The sequence below is a fragment of the Periplaneta americana genome, chromosome 5 (genome assembly GCF_040183065.1).
Source record: "Periplaneta americana isolate PAMFEO1 chromosome 5, P.americana_PAMFEO1_priV1, whole genome shotgun sequence".
NCBI lineage: Eukaryota > Metazoa > Arthropoda > Insecta > Blattodea > Blattidae > Periplaneta > Periplaneta americana.
The window spans coordinates 406,241-423,986 of NC_091121.1; the positions used below are offsets into that span (position 1 = coordinate 406,241).

General features: G+C 36.8%; 1 protein-coding gene across 4 annotated transcripts in view; it reads left to right on the plus strand.

Moving 5' to 3' along the window:
• Nucleotides 1–11,581, plus strand: part of Gp210 (nucleoporin 210) — a 76,788-nt gene extending 65,207 nt beyond the window's left edge. For all 4 annotated transcript variants that reach the window (XM_069825237.1, XM_069825235.1, XM_069825240.1 and 1 more), the window contains 3 exons: nucleotides 152–311; nucleotides 9,023–9,109; nucleotides 11,064–11,581. In XM_069825237.1, the coding sequence (XP_069681338.1) occupies nucleotides 152–311; nucleotides 9,023–9,109; nucleotides 11,064–11,221 (405 nt within the window). In that variant the 3' untranslated portion in view covers nucleotides 11,222–11,581. The remainder of the gene's footprint in view (nucleotides 1–151; nucleotides 312–9,022; nucleotides 9,110–11,063) is intronic.
• The last annotated feature ends 6,165 nt before the right edge of the window (nucleotides 11,582–17,746 follow it).

A 17,746-nucleotide genomic window follows, 5' to 3' on the forward strand; every position in this document is an offset into this window, starting at 1 on the left:
TGTTACATACATATGGACGTACCACATAAAATGAATCGACCAAGAGAAGGTTACATAAGGGATGGAATGAAACTACATTGAGACCATAACGAGGCAACGAGCCAGGAAGAAGAAGAAGGAGATGATGATGTGGATTATATTTTGTTTGCAGGTACCAGTCGTAGTGCGCTTGGTTGGTGGATCTGGCTGGTCCCAAGGCCCGTGCGTCATATCAAGATATGGCTTGCCTGTCAGCGATACAGTTTACTACTACCGGCACACATTTTCTGTTATTGGATCTCTCATAGTCATCTTCCTCGTCACACTTTTTGGTAAAGTTCCATCTGCCCACTATCTTATATCATCACATTACTTTCTTTCCCATCTTCCCCTATATTGTTTAGATGTTGCCTGGACTATATGTACTTCCTCACCAAATTTTTACATGGAAGTTTCATGTAGAGGACATTAGTGGGCACTGAAGCATGGTAAGTGGTTATAGGAGAAGCTTAGAAGAAGGGCTGTTCTCCAACACTAATTATGAGGGCTTTTCAAAACATTTCCGCACTGTGAATCCTGTAGTGGAGACGAAAGGACGGAGAAGGGTGGGGGCAGGTATGATGAGTTATCATAGCAAATCTGTTGCTTTAGCAGTTAGTCTGACAGTTGCTACGCGAGGTTGAACTTGGCAGCGAAATTTGGAAATTGCAGCAAAGTCGAACAACGTTTAGTGACACGTTTTTTGTGGGCAGGAAGTGTATCAGGTTCACAGATCCATCAAAGAATGTGTGCTCAGTATGGTGACATTGCTCTCTTGTGTAGAGTTATATACAAGTGGATAAAAAAGTTTGAAAATGAGGAACAAACTAAGGATATGATTCTGGAAGACTAAAGGGTGACGATATAGGAAGTTGCACAAAAACTGGATATCAGCATTGCATCTGCGCATTCTCTGGTCCACAATAATCTTGGTTCTGTCAGGTGGGTTGCAAAGCAACTGACAAATGAGCATAAGCGCAACCGTGTAGACATGTATTCCTGCCATTTGACACGTGTCGTGAAGAAGGTGACAACTTTCTGCAGAGGATTATGACAGGTGATGAAACGTGGGTTCATCATTATGAACCCGAAAGCAAGGGGAAAGCATGCAGTGGAAGCATCTGACATCTCCTCTCTCAACAAAATTCAAGGCACAATCATTGGCAGGCTGACTGTCTTCGGGTACGCTCTAGGGCTGTTCTTGAACGGGGAGCAACGATCACAAGTGCATCCTATTCTGACATGCTTTGGATGGAACTGAAACCTGCAGTCCACTCTAAAGAAGAGGGAGACTGTCAGATGGCGTCCTGTTGTTGCATTCTGCGCCCCACATGTTACAAACCATAAGAAAACTGAAGTGGAAAATCATGGAACATCCAGTCTGTAGTCCAGATTTGGCGCCGTCTAATTTTCGTCTTTTTGTGCACTTAAGGAGGCTCTAGGGAGGAGGAGATTTGCAAGTGACGAAGATATAAAGTCAGCGGTGCAGCAGTGGCTGTGTGTGCAACCAAAGACTTTTTATTCTGAAAGTTGGTAGGACACTGGGAGAAATGTATTGAAAAGCTGGGTGATTATGTGGAAATAAAATAATATGGCACAAGTGCAGAAACGTTTTGAAAAGCCCTCGTAGCTCTACTATAACAGTGAATAATTATTTAATGTTGGATATCTTCAGTGTTTAAAGATAAGTTTATAGACTAAAGGAATACAACATTAAATATTTATTCATTGTTTAAGATCGTAACGTATGGCATTAAAGTTACCTCTACTACAGCTATGAATAATGTGTTTGTTCTGCATGATAATTCTCTGAATTGCAAGAGAGGAGAATCTGCTACCAAGGGAATGTTACAAAATCATCATGTCGAAACTTCCCTTAAAATTTTGTACGTGAGTAGTCCGTGTAAAATACAAAAAATAGCTGCCAAAATGAACTGCAAGGTACAACAGGTAACTTCCGAAAATCGCGTTCGAGTATTCCTTGCGACTGCTGTTGCTTGCATTGTCTTTATTCGATTTACACGCATTTCTGCTTTTGTTTTAATCTTTCAATCAGTTCTTCCCACTTCTGTTACGAATTTATACTATAAACTGTGACTGCATGAAGTCAGCAGTCCATACATTACCATTTATTATTTACTTGACATTACAGCATTTGTACAGTTACTCTCTTCCTCCATATGAACGCATTCTTTGAAATAAACACAATTTCTCTCCATTGCAAAATCTGCAAAATTGTAAATAGAATAAAGGAAATAATGTAAAGTAGTTAATAATAAATAAAAGGTACACAGGAAAATGATGAATGTCACAATTCTGTTAATGGTGATGCCATTATTTCATTCAAACTTGAGTGTTGCTCTTAACAAAATTATTAAAAAGGATAATTATCATCACAGATACCAGTTATCCTTTCCTTTAGTTTCAATAAGAACAGCAATAAATTTTGCAGTAATATACTGAATTAGATCATTATCTCACCTTAACAGAAATGTGACATTCATCGTTTTTGTCCCTTGTAACCTTCATTATGTAAAGTTTGTTATATCACACTTCTAGTTTTTATCCATATGATGCATGCAGTACAACACCTGATTGTTAATCTCTGTACACTGTTGTTCAAAAGTTGTCGTAACTTCTTCAATTCTGTTGTTATTTAAAACATCTGGTGATAACAAATAGGATGACTACCACAGTATAATCCCAATTTAAACTTGACCATGTTTAATGACAATATTGTATGGGCCCGGCAGATATATCAAATGCATAATGCTTAAAAATCCGCATTTAAATTAACTTGATTGAATAACTTACTCACATATAATAAAAAAACATCAGTCTTCAGTCAACAACAGAAGGAAACAGCCATGTTCAGCAGTGCAGATGCTGACACAAATGGAGGTTCATTCCCCATAAATGGAACCTATAATGGAAGACGGTGTTTTAATACTTATATTAAGAAGGAAGTAATTTGAAAGTGGAGGAAACGAGCAGAATGTGTTCACGGAGCAAGTATAGGAAGATTCAATGTAAACATTTGTGAAGTGCTTGAGATCCAGTGCCCTTTCAGTGATGACTTAATAAAATGGATGGTAGGAGTAATAGTGGCACTATATCCTTATAAAATCGATACAAGAAGAAATGAAGAAAAGATTTAAAACAACGTAGATGAATTCAAACAAAATTTAAATGAACTGAAACATACAATAATCTGCTTGAAGTAAGAAATAGAAGTAAAGATTAAGAGCATTATACAACTGCAACAAGACAACAATAAATTGCAAAAGAAGGTTAAAAATCTTGAGTGCTATCAAAGAAAGAAAAATGTAATTATTTTCGGCATGAAGGAAGAACAGAGTGAAAATTAAGTGGGACCATATAATGCAGTGAGAGTTTTGGGCTGTATCTGAATGAGAACCAGATGGAAGAAGCCGTCAGACTAGGAAGGGGATAAGTCATTTGATCGAAAATTTAAATTTACTTTTATATACTTAGGAAGGGAAAGGGTCAGTCAAATTTAGGAATGGGAGCTCAAAATAATTTGTACTGAATAATCTGAAATGTCTCAGAGGAAAGAGAATAAAAGTCGATCTGGACTGCAACTGGGAAAAGGGAAACAAGAGGAAAATGCTGAACCATTCTAAGAGAGGCAAGAGTGGAAGGAAAATTGTGTGATTTATATTATTGCCAAAAGAACTTCACATCATATGAATCCTGAATTAAAGAATTTTCAATGAGTAGGAAGACTAATGTGTCCGATAAAAGAGTAAAACTGGATGGAAAAAGATTAGTGGAAACACGACAAGACGGAAGGCAAGAATCAGCAGGTGGTGACCGAAGTCAGTAGCGTACTAAATCAAATCAACAACCAAAGAGAAATAAAGTTAGTGTTGATTGTGGACAGCGAACTCAACGAATAGATAAGGAAATAACAAAAGGAATGTGCTAGGCTCAGCAAACAGAAGATGAAAGGCATAAGTGATGTGACGAACAAAATAAGCGAAAGAGGATATTAAGTGAACAAAACAAAGCATGTGGAAGACTTGAGAAACAAGATGAGAGGGAGGTGAGATTACACAGAAGTAGGAAGAAATTGCAGCTAGATGAAGTAAACCTCCAAAGTGGATCCAGCTATAATGTTGAGAAGACATTTACGGAGATAGGGAAAAGCTTATAAAGTTAAAGAAATGTGTTGTAGGCTAGGGCAGTGTGGCCATATAAGGGAAAAGATATCAAATCACTATAAAGTGATGTTATAGTAATAGAGGAAAAGAATGAAATAAGAAAAGATGAGTGATAATAGGTGGGAAAAAACAGAAACCTACGGGAATAGAGTGAATATGAAAATAGATGGGATGGTGAGTTTGAAGTGCAGCTATGGTGAACTGTGATGAACGAAAAGATGAGATAGAAGAATAAAAAAAATGAAATTGTAGGGATTCTATTGAAGTTGAACTCTTGCAGGAAGTAAACAAGGATAGAAAGAAATATGTACTGATTGCAAAGATAAGATAGATAGTAATATTACAATTTCTCAGTTATGACTAAAGTATAAATTAAAATGGAGTTGTGGTGTGACCAGAATATAGAAATATGATGGTCCAACTTAACATAGTTGTGTGTTTGATTGATAATAAATATCAGATATAACGAAAAAATCTTTTGGAGGACTTTCGAATGTACAACTGAAATGCACCTGGTAGTAACATTTGAGCCCAAGCCAGATGGTGTGGTCGGCACCATGTTTTACCCTGCCTTGAACCCATGGATCTCGACAACGTGCTTTCTGCAAAGTTGTGTCATTCCTCTACTCTGCAAGCTGTGCACATTGCCAGTGCTGTGACTTGTGAAGAATGAATAATACTAGGGATGGATACAAGTCAGTTACACGTGCCACAAACCTAATTTTAAGAGAATTTATTATTTATTGAAAACCCTCGAAAACTTCAGTTCCCAGTGATTCATTAAATAGGAGTTACACTGCATAACTTATACTTTTACATCATGAAATGTATTTCATAGTTTTCTGCCCAAGGCCAGGTTCTTCACTGTAAACCCAGCATTCTCCAATCCTCCCTCATTTCTGCCTTTCTTTTTATCTCTGCATACAATTAATTTAACTTAATATTTTCTATCATATGAGACCTTCTTCTGCCCCAATTTTCCTATTCACTGTAAAATATAAAAACAGGAGTCTTTCTCAAAATGAAATGCAAAGTCATTCTGTGTACTTTTGCAGAGAATCAGTGGTCAAGGAATAACAGACCTGTAAAGGACAAACCAGTTCATGAGCTTGATTTCAAAGAACAATTCTATTAACGTTTTCTTTCTTTATTTTGTCCAGTTGACATTTTTAAAATGTAGTAAAATCACACGGCATTGAATTACAAACTATGGTACCGGTATATATCATGTTACATTTCGAGTATCACTAACACTAATAATTCTCTAAAAATAACAATTTTTTGTGAAACAGTGTTCTTAAAGTAAATAATACTGCAGAGAAACACCTTCACCACTTGTAAACTGATCACTGATGTTGTGGTCTTGCCCAGTCATTGTCAATCACTGTATAGTTTGGTATGACTTGAGACTCTCACTGTTGTGAAATATGGTACGAGATTTCCGTCATTTTGTAGGTGCAGAATATTTAACATTTTGACTTTATGATTAGGGAAAGGGGAACTTGTCTGTTAGAGAAATACAGAGTACTAGTGCTTCTTCTGGTCCTCAACCAGAGATCGAAGAGGGGACAGTTTTATTTGTGGAATTAGTTTCAGTAAGAAGATACAATTTGGGAAACAGAATGCATGCTGAAAGAATGGGAAGAGGGTCTGATCTGCTCAGTATATAAGAAGGGAGATTCCCTAGAGGCCTAGAATGTTCAAATTATAGAGGGATCACGCTGTAAAATATAGGATTCCTATACAGGAGGATATTACCACATGCAGCAAGAATCATAGGAAGCTGTCGGTGTGCCTTTCGAGAGGGGAAATCAGCCTCTGATCAGATACAGCAGTACGACAAATACTTAAAAAGACTCGAGAGTATGAGATTAACACGTACCACCTGTTCATAGATTATAAGGCAGCATACGATAGTATTAACAGGGAGAAGTTGTTTGATGCCATGGAGGAGCTTGGAATTCCTACGAAGCTTGTTGCCCTAACTAGGGTTAAACGTAGAATTAAACTATAGGGAGGACTTTCAGAACCTTTCTATATACAGAAGGGCTTTAGACAAGGTGACACACTTGCATGTTTGTTGTTCAATATCGCTTTGGAAAAGGTCATCCAAAGCTCAGGAATTGAAAGGAAGGGTACAATATTCCACAAATTGGTTCCAATATTGGCTTAGCTGATGATATTGACATTGTTGGGAGATCAGAAAGAGCCATCAAAGATGTATTCATCAACTTAGATGCTGCAGCACAGAAAATGGGCCTCAAAGTAAAACCAAGTATATGGAGGTATCAATAAATCCCTCAGAAATGGAGTATCTTGAAGTAGGAGGATACAAGTTTGAAAAAATCACCGAATTTAAGTACCTAGGTTCACTAGTCACCTCAGATAATAATGTGAGTGCAGAAATCCAACATAGACTCCTCACAGCAAACAGATGCTATTATGGACTCCAAAAACAGTTAAGATCACATGATATCAGCGTCAGCACTAAGAGCAGATTATATAAAACATTAATAAGACCAGTCTTGCTTTATGGATCTGAAACCTGGGCAGCTGGCAGTGCTATTAATAAGACCAGTCTTGCTTTATGGATCTGAAACCTGGGCAGCTGGCAGTGCTATTAATAAGACCAGTCCTGCTTTATGGATCTGAAACCTGGGCAGCTGGCAGTGCTATTAATAAGACCAGTCCTGCTTTATGGATCTGAAACCTGGGCAGCTGGCAGTGCTATTAATAAGACCAGTCTTGCTTTATGGATCTGAAACCTGGGCAGCTGGCAGTGCTATTAATAAGACCAGTCTTGCTTTATGGATCTGAAACCTGGGCAGCTGGCAGTGCTATTAATAAGACCAGTCTTGCTTTATGGATCTGAAACCTGGGCAGCTGGCAGTGCTATTAATAAGACCAGTCCTGCTTTATGGATCTGAAACCTGGGCAGCTGGCAGTGCTATTAATAAGACCAGTCTTGCTTTATGGATCTGAAACCTGGGCAGCTGGCAGTGCTATTAATAAGACCAGTCTTGCTTTATGGATCTGAAACCTGGGCAGCTGGCAGTGCCGACAATTTGTAGGCTGAGTATATTTGAGAGAAAGGTTCTGAGGACGATATACAGACCAGTAAATGAGAGAGCAGTTGGAGGAAAAGGTATAACTATGAATTATACCACTTTTTAAAGAACCAGATGTTTGCAGAGAAATTAAAGCTAGGAGAGTCAGGTGGCTGGGCCATATCTGTAGAAAGGATGAAAATAATCCTTGCAAGAAATTGACTCTCACTATACCTTTTGGCACCAGAAAAGTAGGGAGACCACAGCTAAGATGGCTGGATGAAGTGGAGAAGGATGTAATAGCAGCAGGTGTTAGAGGATGGAAAACAAAGGTGTTAGATCGAAGGACATGGAGAAATATTGTTGGGGTGGTGAAGGCTGGAACCCAGCTGTAGACCCAAAGAAGAGGCGTTGTTATAATTGGCCTACTATGTTGTTCACTTAGTACCAAGCAGCAGGCATGTGTGGATTATGCAAACAGTTTTACTAATGTGTGAAGAACACAAGAAAATCTGAATAGAAGATGTATTCTGAAGAAGCTGGCTAGAATAAAATGGGGTTAATCAAGAACTGTCCTAAATAACACATACAAAACATACATTTAAAGTAGTATTGCTATATACCTAAAAGTGAAAATCTAATCATAAAAAATAAGAGAATTCTGAAGAAATTAGAAATAACACAGTATAATTCTTTGTGACTGATGATAACAGGTACTGAAACAGCAATGCAGGTTACTATCCTAAATAATCGAACAAAAATTAATAGATTTGCTTTATTAGAGCAAAGAGAATTATTGAGGACTCCTCAGGAATGAATACTTTCAAAAACCAGAGATAACGCAGAAAACTAAAAACTCAACATGGGTTCATACAGAATGCACTTGAATTGCGAGAAAAGTTTAACCCAAATCAAAAAGAGAACTACTTTTACCGACTTCACCTCTGGATGATATAGAAATTGGGTGTAATATCTGAATGAAACAAGTCACAGTTTATATTCTGAAGAAAAATGGACTGATATTGCTGAAGCAGGAAGTTTCTGTGTGTGACACATCTGCTTTGATGGAGGAATTCAGGCAATAGAGCAGCTTTCCTATAGAATTAATATGTTTCATCATGAGGTTATTTCAAGCATTTCGCCAGTTGCCATATAAGCACTAGCATCACGTAAATTACCAGTCTTCACCAAAATAGTAGAAATAAAAATCATCAAATTACTTATCAATCAAAATAAAGTTATTCACTTCCAGCAAATACCTTCTCATTGTGGAGTACACGGAAATGGAACTGGAGGTCTTCTGGCTAAAAGGGGTACCAACTATTACAGAAACCTAACCAAGATGTGCACTGCACTGCAAAATAAAAGGTGGTAACAGGTCATGATTGGTGCCACTACAAAATAAACATTTGTATCAGACACCCAGACATGAGGTCGTGGCTGTATTCAGCACAAAACCTCTCAGAACTTCACAATGGATAAGATGCAACGTTGTGCAGCCTCTACTGAAAAGAAAGAAAACAAATGCAAAATATCTAAGCACTTGGGCATTAGGTTGCTACTATAACAGATGTCACACAGATAGGTTCCATTTTCTTTGCTTTCTCCAATGATAGAGCTGATGCATTGGTGATTTCTTCATCTGTGGCACAATGCAGAAACCCAGAAATATCGCACTACCAATTTAATTCTCTCAGTTTATTTCTAACAACTAGACTTTTCTTATAGCATTAATATGTATTATTTACACATACGTATATTTTTATTTTTCAGCTTACTTCCACTACATTCATCCTATGTTGCAGCCTGTATTTCCTCTCCAGCCATATCGTGCCAATGACGCTGGACCAATGACATCAAGTAAGAAGTTTCACATTATTACATTATTCTTCATGAAGTTATAAAGAAATTTCAACAAGTAGAATCTGGATTTATATGCAGAATGTGTTACGCAACATTCTGCAGCATATAAATGATCAACTTTGCATTTAATTGTGCATCTAAAAGCATATTTCAGTACAACAGAATTTTACTTCCTACAAGGAAATGAAGATTTATTAAGAAAGTGTCATTTTATTTTACAATAGTGGTTACTAGAAGGGAAATCCCAATTATTTTAGTTACTATTACTTGCATAAATTTCCCATTACTGTAATGTAACATCTTGCAGTATAAAGAGTACATTTTCATTGTGCCATAACATTCTTCAGTGAGAAATATAAAAATCTACCATGAGAAATTTCAAAATGACTTACTTGGTAGCAGAAATTGAATCTAATTCATTGACATTACGTCAATTGTAACTGAATACTACAGTAAATTGTATTGGGATGGTAGATGCTAAATGAACTAGATGTTTTCAACAGGAAAGTTATTAGATGAAGAAGAAAAGACTATACAGAGCATTCATGGCTCCTTGCTGTGAGAGGTCCTGTCAGTTTATAATTCTGGTCTAGAGTGAATGGTGATACTTCGGTGGCTGCTGGTAACTGCATTTCAGAGCTCATCTTTTACTCTTTTCTTCTGGGATGATATGATTTGATACATGCTTAAGAATAGGTATAATCAGTGCTGTCATGGAGGCCATACATCGTATGGGAACCTACTCTTTTTTTTAATTAATCATATGGGGAAAAGAAAATTAGGCTGTATGGAGCCATACGGCATATGGGTGCCTAAGTTTTGTACGTGGAGATCTGTACAGATCTTAGATCATCTCTTGCTGTTCCTAATGTATTTTGTTTGATGTTCATAAACAAAAATTGTCTACCTCTGCAGCACTGGAATCCAGAATTATATAAAATAATGGTTGAAAAACAAGAAGTGCTGCAAATACACACTCCAAGATTCGAGACAAGTGTGCATCTACGGTGGTGCTACATGGTGTATTCTTTAAATCAAACTTGTTGTACAATTAAAATGTAAAGTGCGGTAAAACAATTTCTTTACTTCTTCTTTAATATTAAAAAAATCAGTAAATGAAGTTGGAGAGCTAGAGAGGAGAGTAAATATATTTCAAGGGGTGGGGTGTATGGCCAAGAAGACAGACTGTAAAATTTTTCCTTTGTCAGAAGAGAGCCAATTGTTGATCCATAGGTTTGTAAAATGAGACTTTACTGAAGCAAAAGCACTGGATAGAGATATCACTTGAAGAGGTCTTGGTTGCAAATATGTTGCCTGTTTTGCAATATTATCGACTTTCTCGTTTCCAGGTATACCACATTGACTAGGTGTCCATTGAAATGTTATTTCCTTTTGGAGTTCTTTTAGTTTACGTAGTTGTTTCTGAATTGGAATAATTCTATGTGCATATAGATTTGATACATATTTGTTGATTATATTAAATATAGCCCCCTTGGAGTCGGTAAGTATGCAAATAGATTTTCAGAAATTTGAGTTACACACTGAAGAGCAGCATCAATAGCTAGCAATTCAGTGTCAAGACTGGAGGAGGATGAACATGGTACGAAGTAACTTTCTTGATGTTTTGGAATATAATACCCTGCTCCTGATGTCCCATCATTAGGATTTAGAGATCCATCTGTATAAATTTGAAGGTGATCCTTATATGTGCTGCAGAGTAGTTCCATGGCATCTAACTTAATGTATGGAGGATCATTTTTGGAATGATTTTCTGGAATCACCCATTTCCATGGAGGAATTTCGTTCACAACTGGAGTTGAATATGAAATGATTATCAAGAAAACTACTAGTTTTGTATGAGTATACTAAGTTGTTGTATTCATTGAATAAATAATTACACTTACTGGTCACTACCTGGTTCAAAACTAAATACAATTTCATTTTTTTGCAGCTTCTCTTATGGATACGACGCGTATGTCACCATCGCTGTACCGTATCGGTTCACATCCATCAAGTATGACTCCTGTCCTGGATCCTGTGTATGGTGACCCTCAGCTGTACTATCAACCCTCGGAGCCACAAACTGTCAGGAGTCGAAGGATATACTGACGACTTGTGTCCTGCTCAAATGTTTGTACAGTACTTAACATATTTTATAACTGCCAAAATGTAAGGGTCGTGAATGATATAATGTGATTGTTAAATTATGTGTGTGGAAGAGCAAGTATACTCTTGTATAATATTTGTAACTGGTTGTGAGGATGATTGAAGAATGTTCAGTCTGACATTTGGTGTGAAATTTCATAGACAACGTTTGTGATTTCAGAATCTGAACAAGTACAAACAGTGTTTTTTTATTATTAATATTATTATTGTCCTACCATATTACATAAGGTGATGAAAGTGTAATAAATTTTTTAAGGCTTTAGAAAAAGAAGTAATAATTACTTCTTTTGTGTTTCCGGCCAAGTTGCTACTTCTTGTTTGCATTAAAGAATAATTGCAGAAAATAAAAGAATGTCAGTTTTAAGAGTGAAATTAGAACCTTCATAAAGAGAGCTGATGACGATGATGATGATAGGAAGAAATACTAATAAACTAATAAAATAAAAATACAGAAATTTGTTTAAAAATATATTCATGAAAGCAAGAACTCACTTGAGCACAGTTTGTAGGCAATTTCGTGCAATGATTTCAGAAATATTACTCATTCTTGTCCACTTTAGAACAGCATCTTCAGCCTCATAGCAATAACTTTTAACAAGCTTGACAACATCTTCAGTTTACATCTTTGGAATCAGTAAACATAACAGCTGTGAAGAATGCTTTGATTCCTTGAACTAGGTTGTTAAGAACAATGTACATGGCTTCCATGTCTCCATCAAAGCTTCCCAACTGCTTTGTTACGCACGCCTCCTACTCCCACACCATCATGACCGTCCAGCAGGTTTCAGAAGGATATTTACTATCAATTGTTTCGCTTCAACTGAATTAGTGTCTCCTTTTTTAAATTCTTCCACAAGGCTGATTTCAGAGTTTGATATTAACAAATTCTAAAGCTTTGAAGCTTTTCAATATGATTGAGAAAGTTAACGTGGCTCTTAAGTTTTTGTACTTTTTGAATGAACCCTTCCTGTGTTATTTCATTTCATTTATTCCATAGATCTAATATTAGCAATGAAGCTTTAAGATGTGGAACAAATCAAAATTTTACAAGATTACAATTTTTTGGCGAGATGTAGTGAGATGAGGCCGAGAATTTGCCAACAGATTACCTGGCATTTGCCTTATGGTTGGGGAAAACCCAACCAGGTAATCAGACCAAATGAGGATGAAGTGAGGTGAGGCCAAGGACTCGCCATAGACCACTCAACATCCACCCCATGACTGGCGAAAACCTCGGAAGAAACCAACCAATCAGACCAAACAGAGGATCCAACCCAAGCCTGAGTGCAGCATTGTGTTTCCTCCGGTAGTTTGTGTTTGATAATATGATTACTTTTTCATATTGGATTACTGCTTGTTCTTCAGAATCTTGTACCAGAGGTCTCTAATGAGTGAGGAATCAATAGATGTAGTTTTAACTGCACCTGTAAATTAGTCTTAGAGCTTGATTTTGTAGTTTTTCAGTTTTGTTCAACTGGTTTGGAGCAGCTGTAATGAGGATTTCACTGCAGTGCTTGAGGACAGTTTGATGTACAAGCTGTAAGTTGAGTTTATTCTATTCCTTCGACTTTTGCGGTTTTTAATTACAGTGTTAATATGTTCTTTAAATGATAATGCAGTATTCAGAGGGTTTTTATCATTCAGAAACGAATTTTACGAATTATTTTTAATTTAAAACCAAGAGAATCTCTTAAGGTGCATCCACACAGTTCAACTTTTCTTTAACTCTTACGCATTCAAGCAATGCATGCAAGAGTGAACGAAATGCATTGAGTTGTACATGCCTTTTTCCACTGAAAAAATGAGAGTGCATGCAGCAATTGAAAACTATTCATTGCCGGTGAGTATCTTCATTCAACAGTAGCATGTAGTGAGCAGCTGATTGGTTTAGGTGGCCTTGAATAAACTAAAAATTGTTTTGTTTGGTGATGGTGGACCTTTCAAACTGAAAATTGTGGCAAGTACGATTAGCTTTGTCGCAAATACGAGTGCCTACACAGTGTTCAAGTAGGCCTAATATTGGATTGATATTTAATATTTGGTGAAGTTGACATTCAACACGGCACACCATGTAGACACAAAATCTGTATGCATCTTAATTGAATGTTCGTTTTCAACTTGATTCTTTCAATATTCTCCCCAAATTGCATGCGTAAATGCATGAAAAATTGAACCAGATAGATCAGGCCTGTCCAGGCACTCTACTCGGCTGCGCCAATGTACCGAGGCTCCACCACGCGACCATCGGGGTAGTAGTGGGGACAACCACAAACTCACCCTCCGAAAATGGCTTGGCTGATTTGGCGATTTTAAGAATATTTTGTAGCTCACATGGAGAGACGGACTCATCACTTCAGGTTCCTGCAAAAGCAAACGCACTACGAGTATGTCAAGCTGCCTGAGAGTGATTGCACACACCACCTCTAGGTGTGCTGTCCACTGTAATGTCTGCTTAACTTTGCTCAGCTTCATTTCACGATCTAGTGCCGTAAGTATGCTTGTGTTTTCGATTATAGTGCCAAAGGAATGTTTCTTTAAATTTAAAAGCACGAGGTCTCATAGAAGGCATTTTGCATTTCCACTATGTGGAATGTAGAAATAGGCTACCTCCCACTTCTGTTTGAAGATCGATGACTCCCTGTTTCTTTTCACAACTTGCTATAGTTATAGTTTACCTTTAAATGCTCCCAACAAGCATACATGTGTTACTACATCCTCTTCCCCCCCCCCCCCCTGTATGTAGTACTTAAGAAGTTATATACATTTTCGGGTTTTCCCCTTCAAAATTTTCTAGAGCTCCTTCAGTGGAGCAGCGTAACCCAGAGTGAGACCAGTGGCCAACAGGCTTGGAGCTCACGTACTCAGTTTCTCTCAGCCCTGAACTGAGCTCCTTTTGCAAGGACGCGTTTTCGTGTACCTTTTAAATTTTTCCTCTCTTTCAATTCAATACACGTGTCACTCTGTAGTTTACATATCAAGCACAGAGCAAATGCGACGGACTCTCCACAGCCTGCATGCTGCTGCGCTGTTGGATGGGCCTGGTGTAGAGACATTTTAACCATTACTTCTTTCTTTATTTATAAATCGGCTCTCTTTTACTCTTTTACAAAAACGATAGTGAAATGTTTAAATTAAATAAATATGATCATATTGTGACAGCGACGTGAGATTCGAACTCACGACCAGCGTCCCGCGAGAGAGCATATCGCGGGGGCTTCACGGGGAAAGGGGCCTACACGCGAGGGGAGGCTGCGCGCGCAGCTGCTACTTAACGCAGTGAATGTGGAACGACCTTCCCGACTATTCCAGAAATCCGTCGAAGTGGAAGACTCGCGAATTTTCGAGGCTACGTCGCTGTGGTTATAAATTACGGTCGCGAAGGAACGACAGCAGTTTTTCAGTTATTCAGTCAGTGAGCAAGCCAGAGCAAGCAAGCCAGTCAAGCAAACCGGAGTTCGACTCGAGTGTGCGTCCGCATCTGCATCAGCATCCGAAGGCCTAAGTTCGAGTGCAGTGGACCGCAGTTGGAGGGACCTGAGTTCGAGTGCAGTGGACCGCAGTTGCAGGGACCCGAGTTCGAGTACAGTGAACTGTCTCTGAAGGTCTGTGGTTCGAGATACCGTGAACTCGAGTGACTGAGATAGAAGAACGGTGAACTGAGAACTGGTAGTTCTGATTTGTAAATAGTGCTTTGTAAATATTAGTTAAGATTAACAGTTCATTGTTGTGCGTAATAGTCCAAGTAAATTGTCATTGTCGTCGGTGGAGTGCTATAACAAATACTGTGTTGAGTGAAGATCCAATTGTTGACGAGAGCGTTTAAGGTGAATTGTAGAAGGGAATTATTGTTGTGACGAATAAATTACATTGTTGTACTAATAAAAATTCACAATATGTATTATACAAGGAAAAGAAATGAAATATTTATTGAAGACTACAGGACATCTTATTATTCAAAGTCTCCTGTTGTTTCTGTCAGTTGCATTGTAAATAAATTACCACCTGACATTGCAAATTTGTAATATGAAGAAATCTAATATGATACCAAATTTGTAATATGAAGAAGTCTAATTGATACCAAAGGACTATTTGTTTTCACAGTGTTTTTACTCCAAGGACTTTGATTGACGTGTCCATCTATACATTGTATGGCAGCTGACAATAATAAATTATATATGACACGATAAGATAAATGAGTCATTCCACGTCAAATCGCACAAATTTAATCTCAAATTGACTTTCATGTCTCTGATTTAGATAAAACAAATTTTGCACATTCTATGGATTAAAAAAGTAAATACGTGTTTTATTATTGTTGTCTATATCGATTATTATAGTAGATATGTGTTATCAAAGATTCTGAAATAGTTTGCGCATCATTATTGTTAAACGTGATTATCTCCACTAATAATCATCACAGAGATTTGCTCTTTGTCTCAATTTGAAGGTGATATTACATACTTTGTTCTTTGCATAATAATATAAAAATATAAGTTTGTTAACTTTGTTTTAAAACATTTAAACATATATAAAATATGTTTTAATGGCTGCAACTTGCTTTAAAATTACAGAAAAAAAATCCTTAAATACCTTGAAATTATTTTAACCACCCTTAAAAAAATCAGAAGTGGAATATAAAATTTTAGAATTATTTCTCTTCTTATTTTCCTAACCAAAGTTCATTTCGATGTTCCACAAAATTGTCTAAATCTGTTTATTTTTATATTGATGTCTTTATTTTCATCATATGATACCTGGCATCCCAAATAATTAAAGCAGTTAACTTCCTCAATAATTCTATTTTCTGTTATAATTTTTACTCTTATCGTCTGTTTACTTCTAAAGGCCATTACTTTAGTTTATTCTGGTGATATTTTCATATTAAAATGTTTAACTCTTTGATTGAGCTTAAATATGGCCCATGTGGTTCATTTTCAGAACTGGAAATAATTATCTGGTCATCTGCAAAAAGTATAGTAGTAAAATCAACCCTTTTATTATAAAGTTCGTCTGTAATTCATTCATTGTTTAACAATTTCGTTGATATATAAAGCGAATAAAATTGGAACTAGAGAACAGCCCTTCTTACTCTATTTCTTCTTTTCCATTACTAATTGCATTTAATTTTATTATGCTATTATTCGTATATAAACATAGTATACTTCTGATAAGATGATGGGGTATTCCATTGTATTTAAGTATTTTTCATATTTGAGATCACTAGCTATTATTATGTAATCATTCTTATTTATTTTATCTATAAGAGATTGTAATTCATTATAGAATTCATCTATTTCTATTTTTCGTCCATCTTTGGGTGCACATGTGGCAACTATAGTTAGATAGCCTCTATATATCTTTATCCTTAATGTTATTATCCTCTCATTTATAAAATTGAGACCCGGAATCCAAGAGGGGCCCAAGTCCATTACATCAAACTTTTGGGAAATTGAAAAAATGTTTGCTGTTGCTACAAAATGCCTCTGAGTAACTATATTTTTTTCTCGTAAGTACATCTCCATTACATCTCTTCATAACCATGGCAACAAGCTTCTACTAATTATTTTGCATGAGAAATAAATTTTCAAAGTGATTAAATAATGGGCCCCTCTTGGATTCCGGAGCCTTTACGTAGAGACTACGCCCTGTTTTAGATGATTTTTGATTGTGTTTGTCTCGAATTTTGGCGGCCTTCACTGGACAGGGTTTTGTGTACAAAGGTACATTGGGAAGATCCGGCTTAGGATTTGGCTTAATTGATCTGAAGTAATCAAACACAATATTTGACATTGTTCATGAAACCACAATCTCATTCTCATGAGTTTTGCTGTAGGTAAAAACTTTATACTCAGATATTTTGAATTTTTCTCCATTTTTTGTTGCTGTCTTTTTGAAATACTGAAGGAAGTGATTCTTATAATTCCGAAATTCTTGCCCTGACATGACTGTAACATCAAACTGTTTACGAACAAGGTCTACCCATTCCATATAATGCTGAATTTCCTCCTCTCAATCACACCAAAATGTCTATCGCAGGGCAAGAAACTGGGAAAGTAATGTGCAATCTTTTCAAAGCGATTCATTTTGATCAGTGTAGAACAAAATGCAACCATGCAACGATTCTTATTTTGTCCTGGAGCTCCATCACTAAATGTGTAAAGTTTTTAACCTCTGCATTAATATATTCATTCAGGCAGCTTACTACCTCATTTGCCCCCCTTTTAGCCTCTGTTTCAGGCCACATAAACACAGTTGATTACCTAACTTTCCACTGTAAATAGAAAAGTTTTGTAGCCACAACTGCCTCAAATAAAACATCTGCCCAATAGGGAGATGTGGGTATGGAATGTTTTGCATGACATCAAAACGTAACATTTCAGTATCAGGGTTTTTCCTACCTTCTGCTTCACATTTCTTTAACTTATCATAAATCATACTTCCCTTCTTTTTGTGTACTTTTAGTTGTTT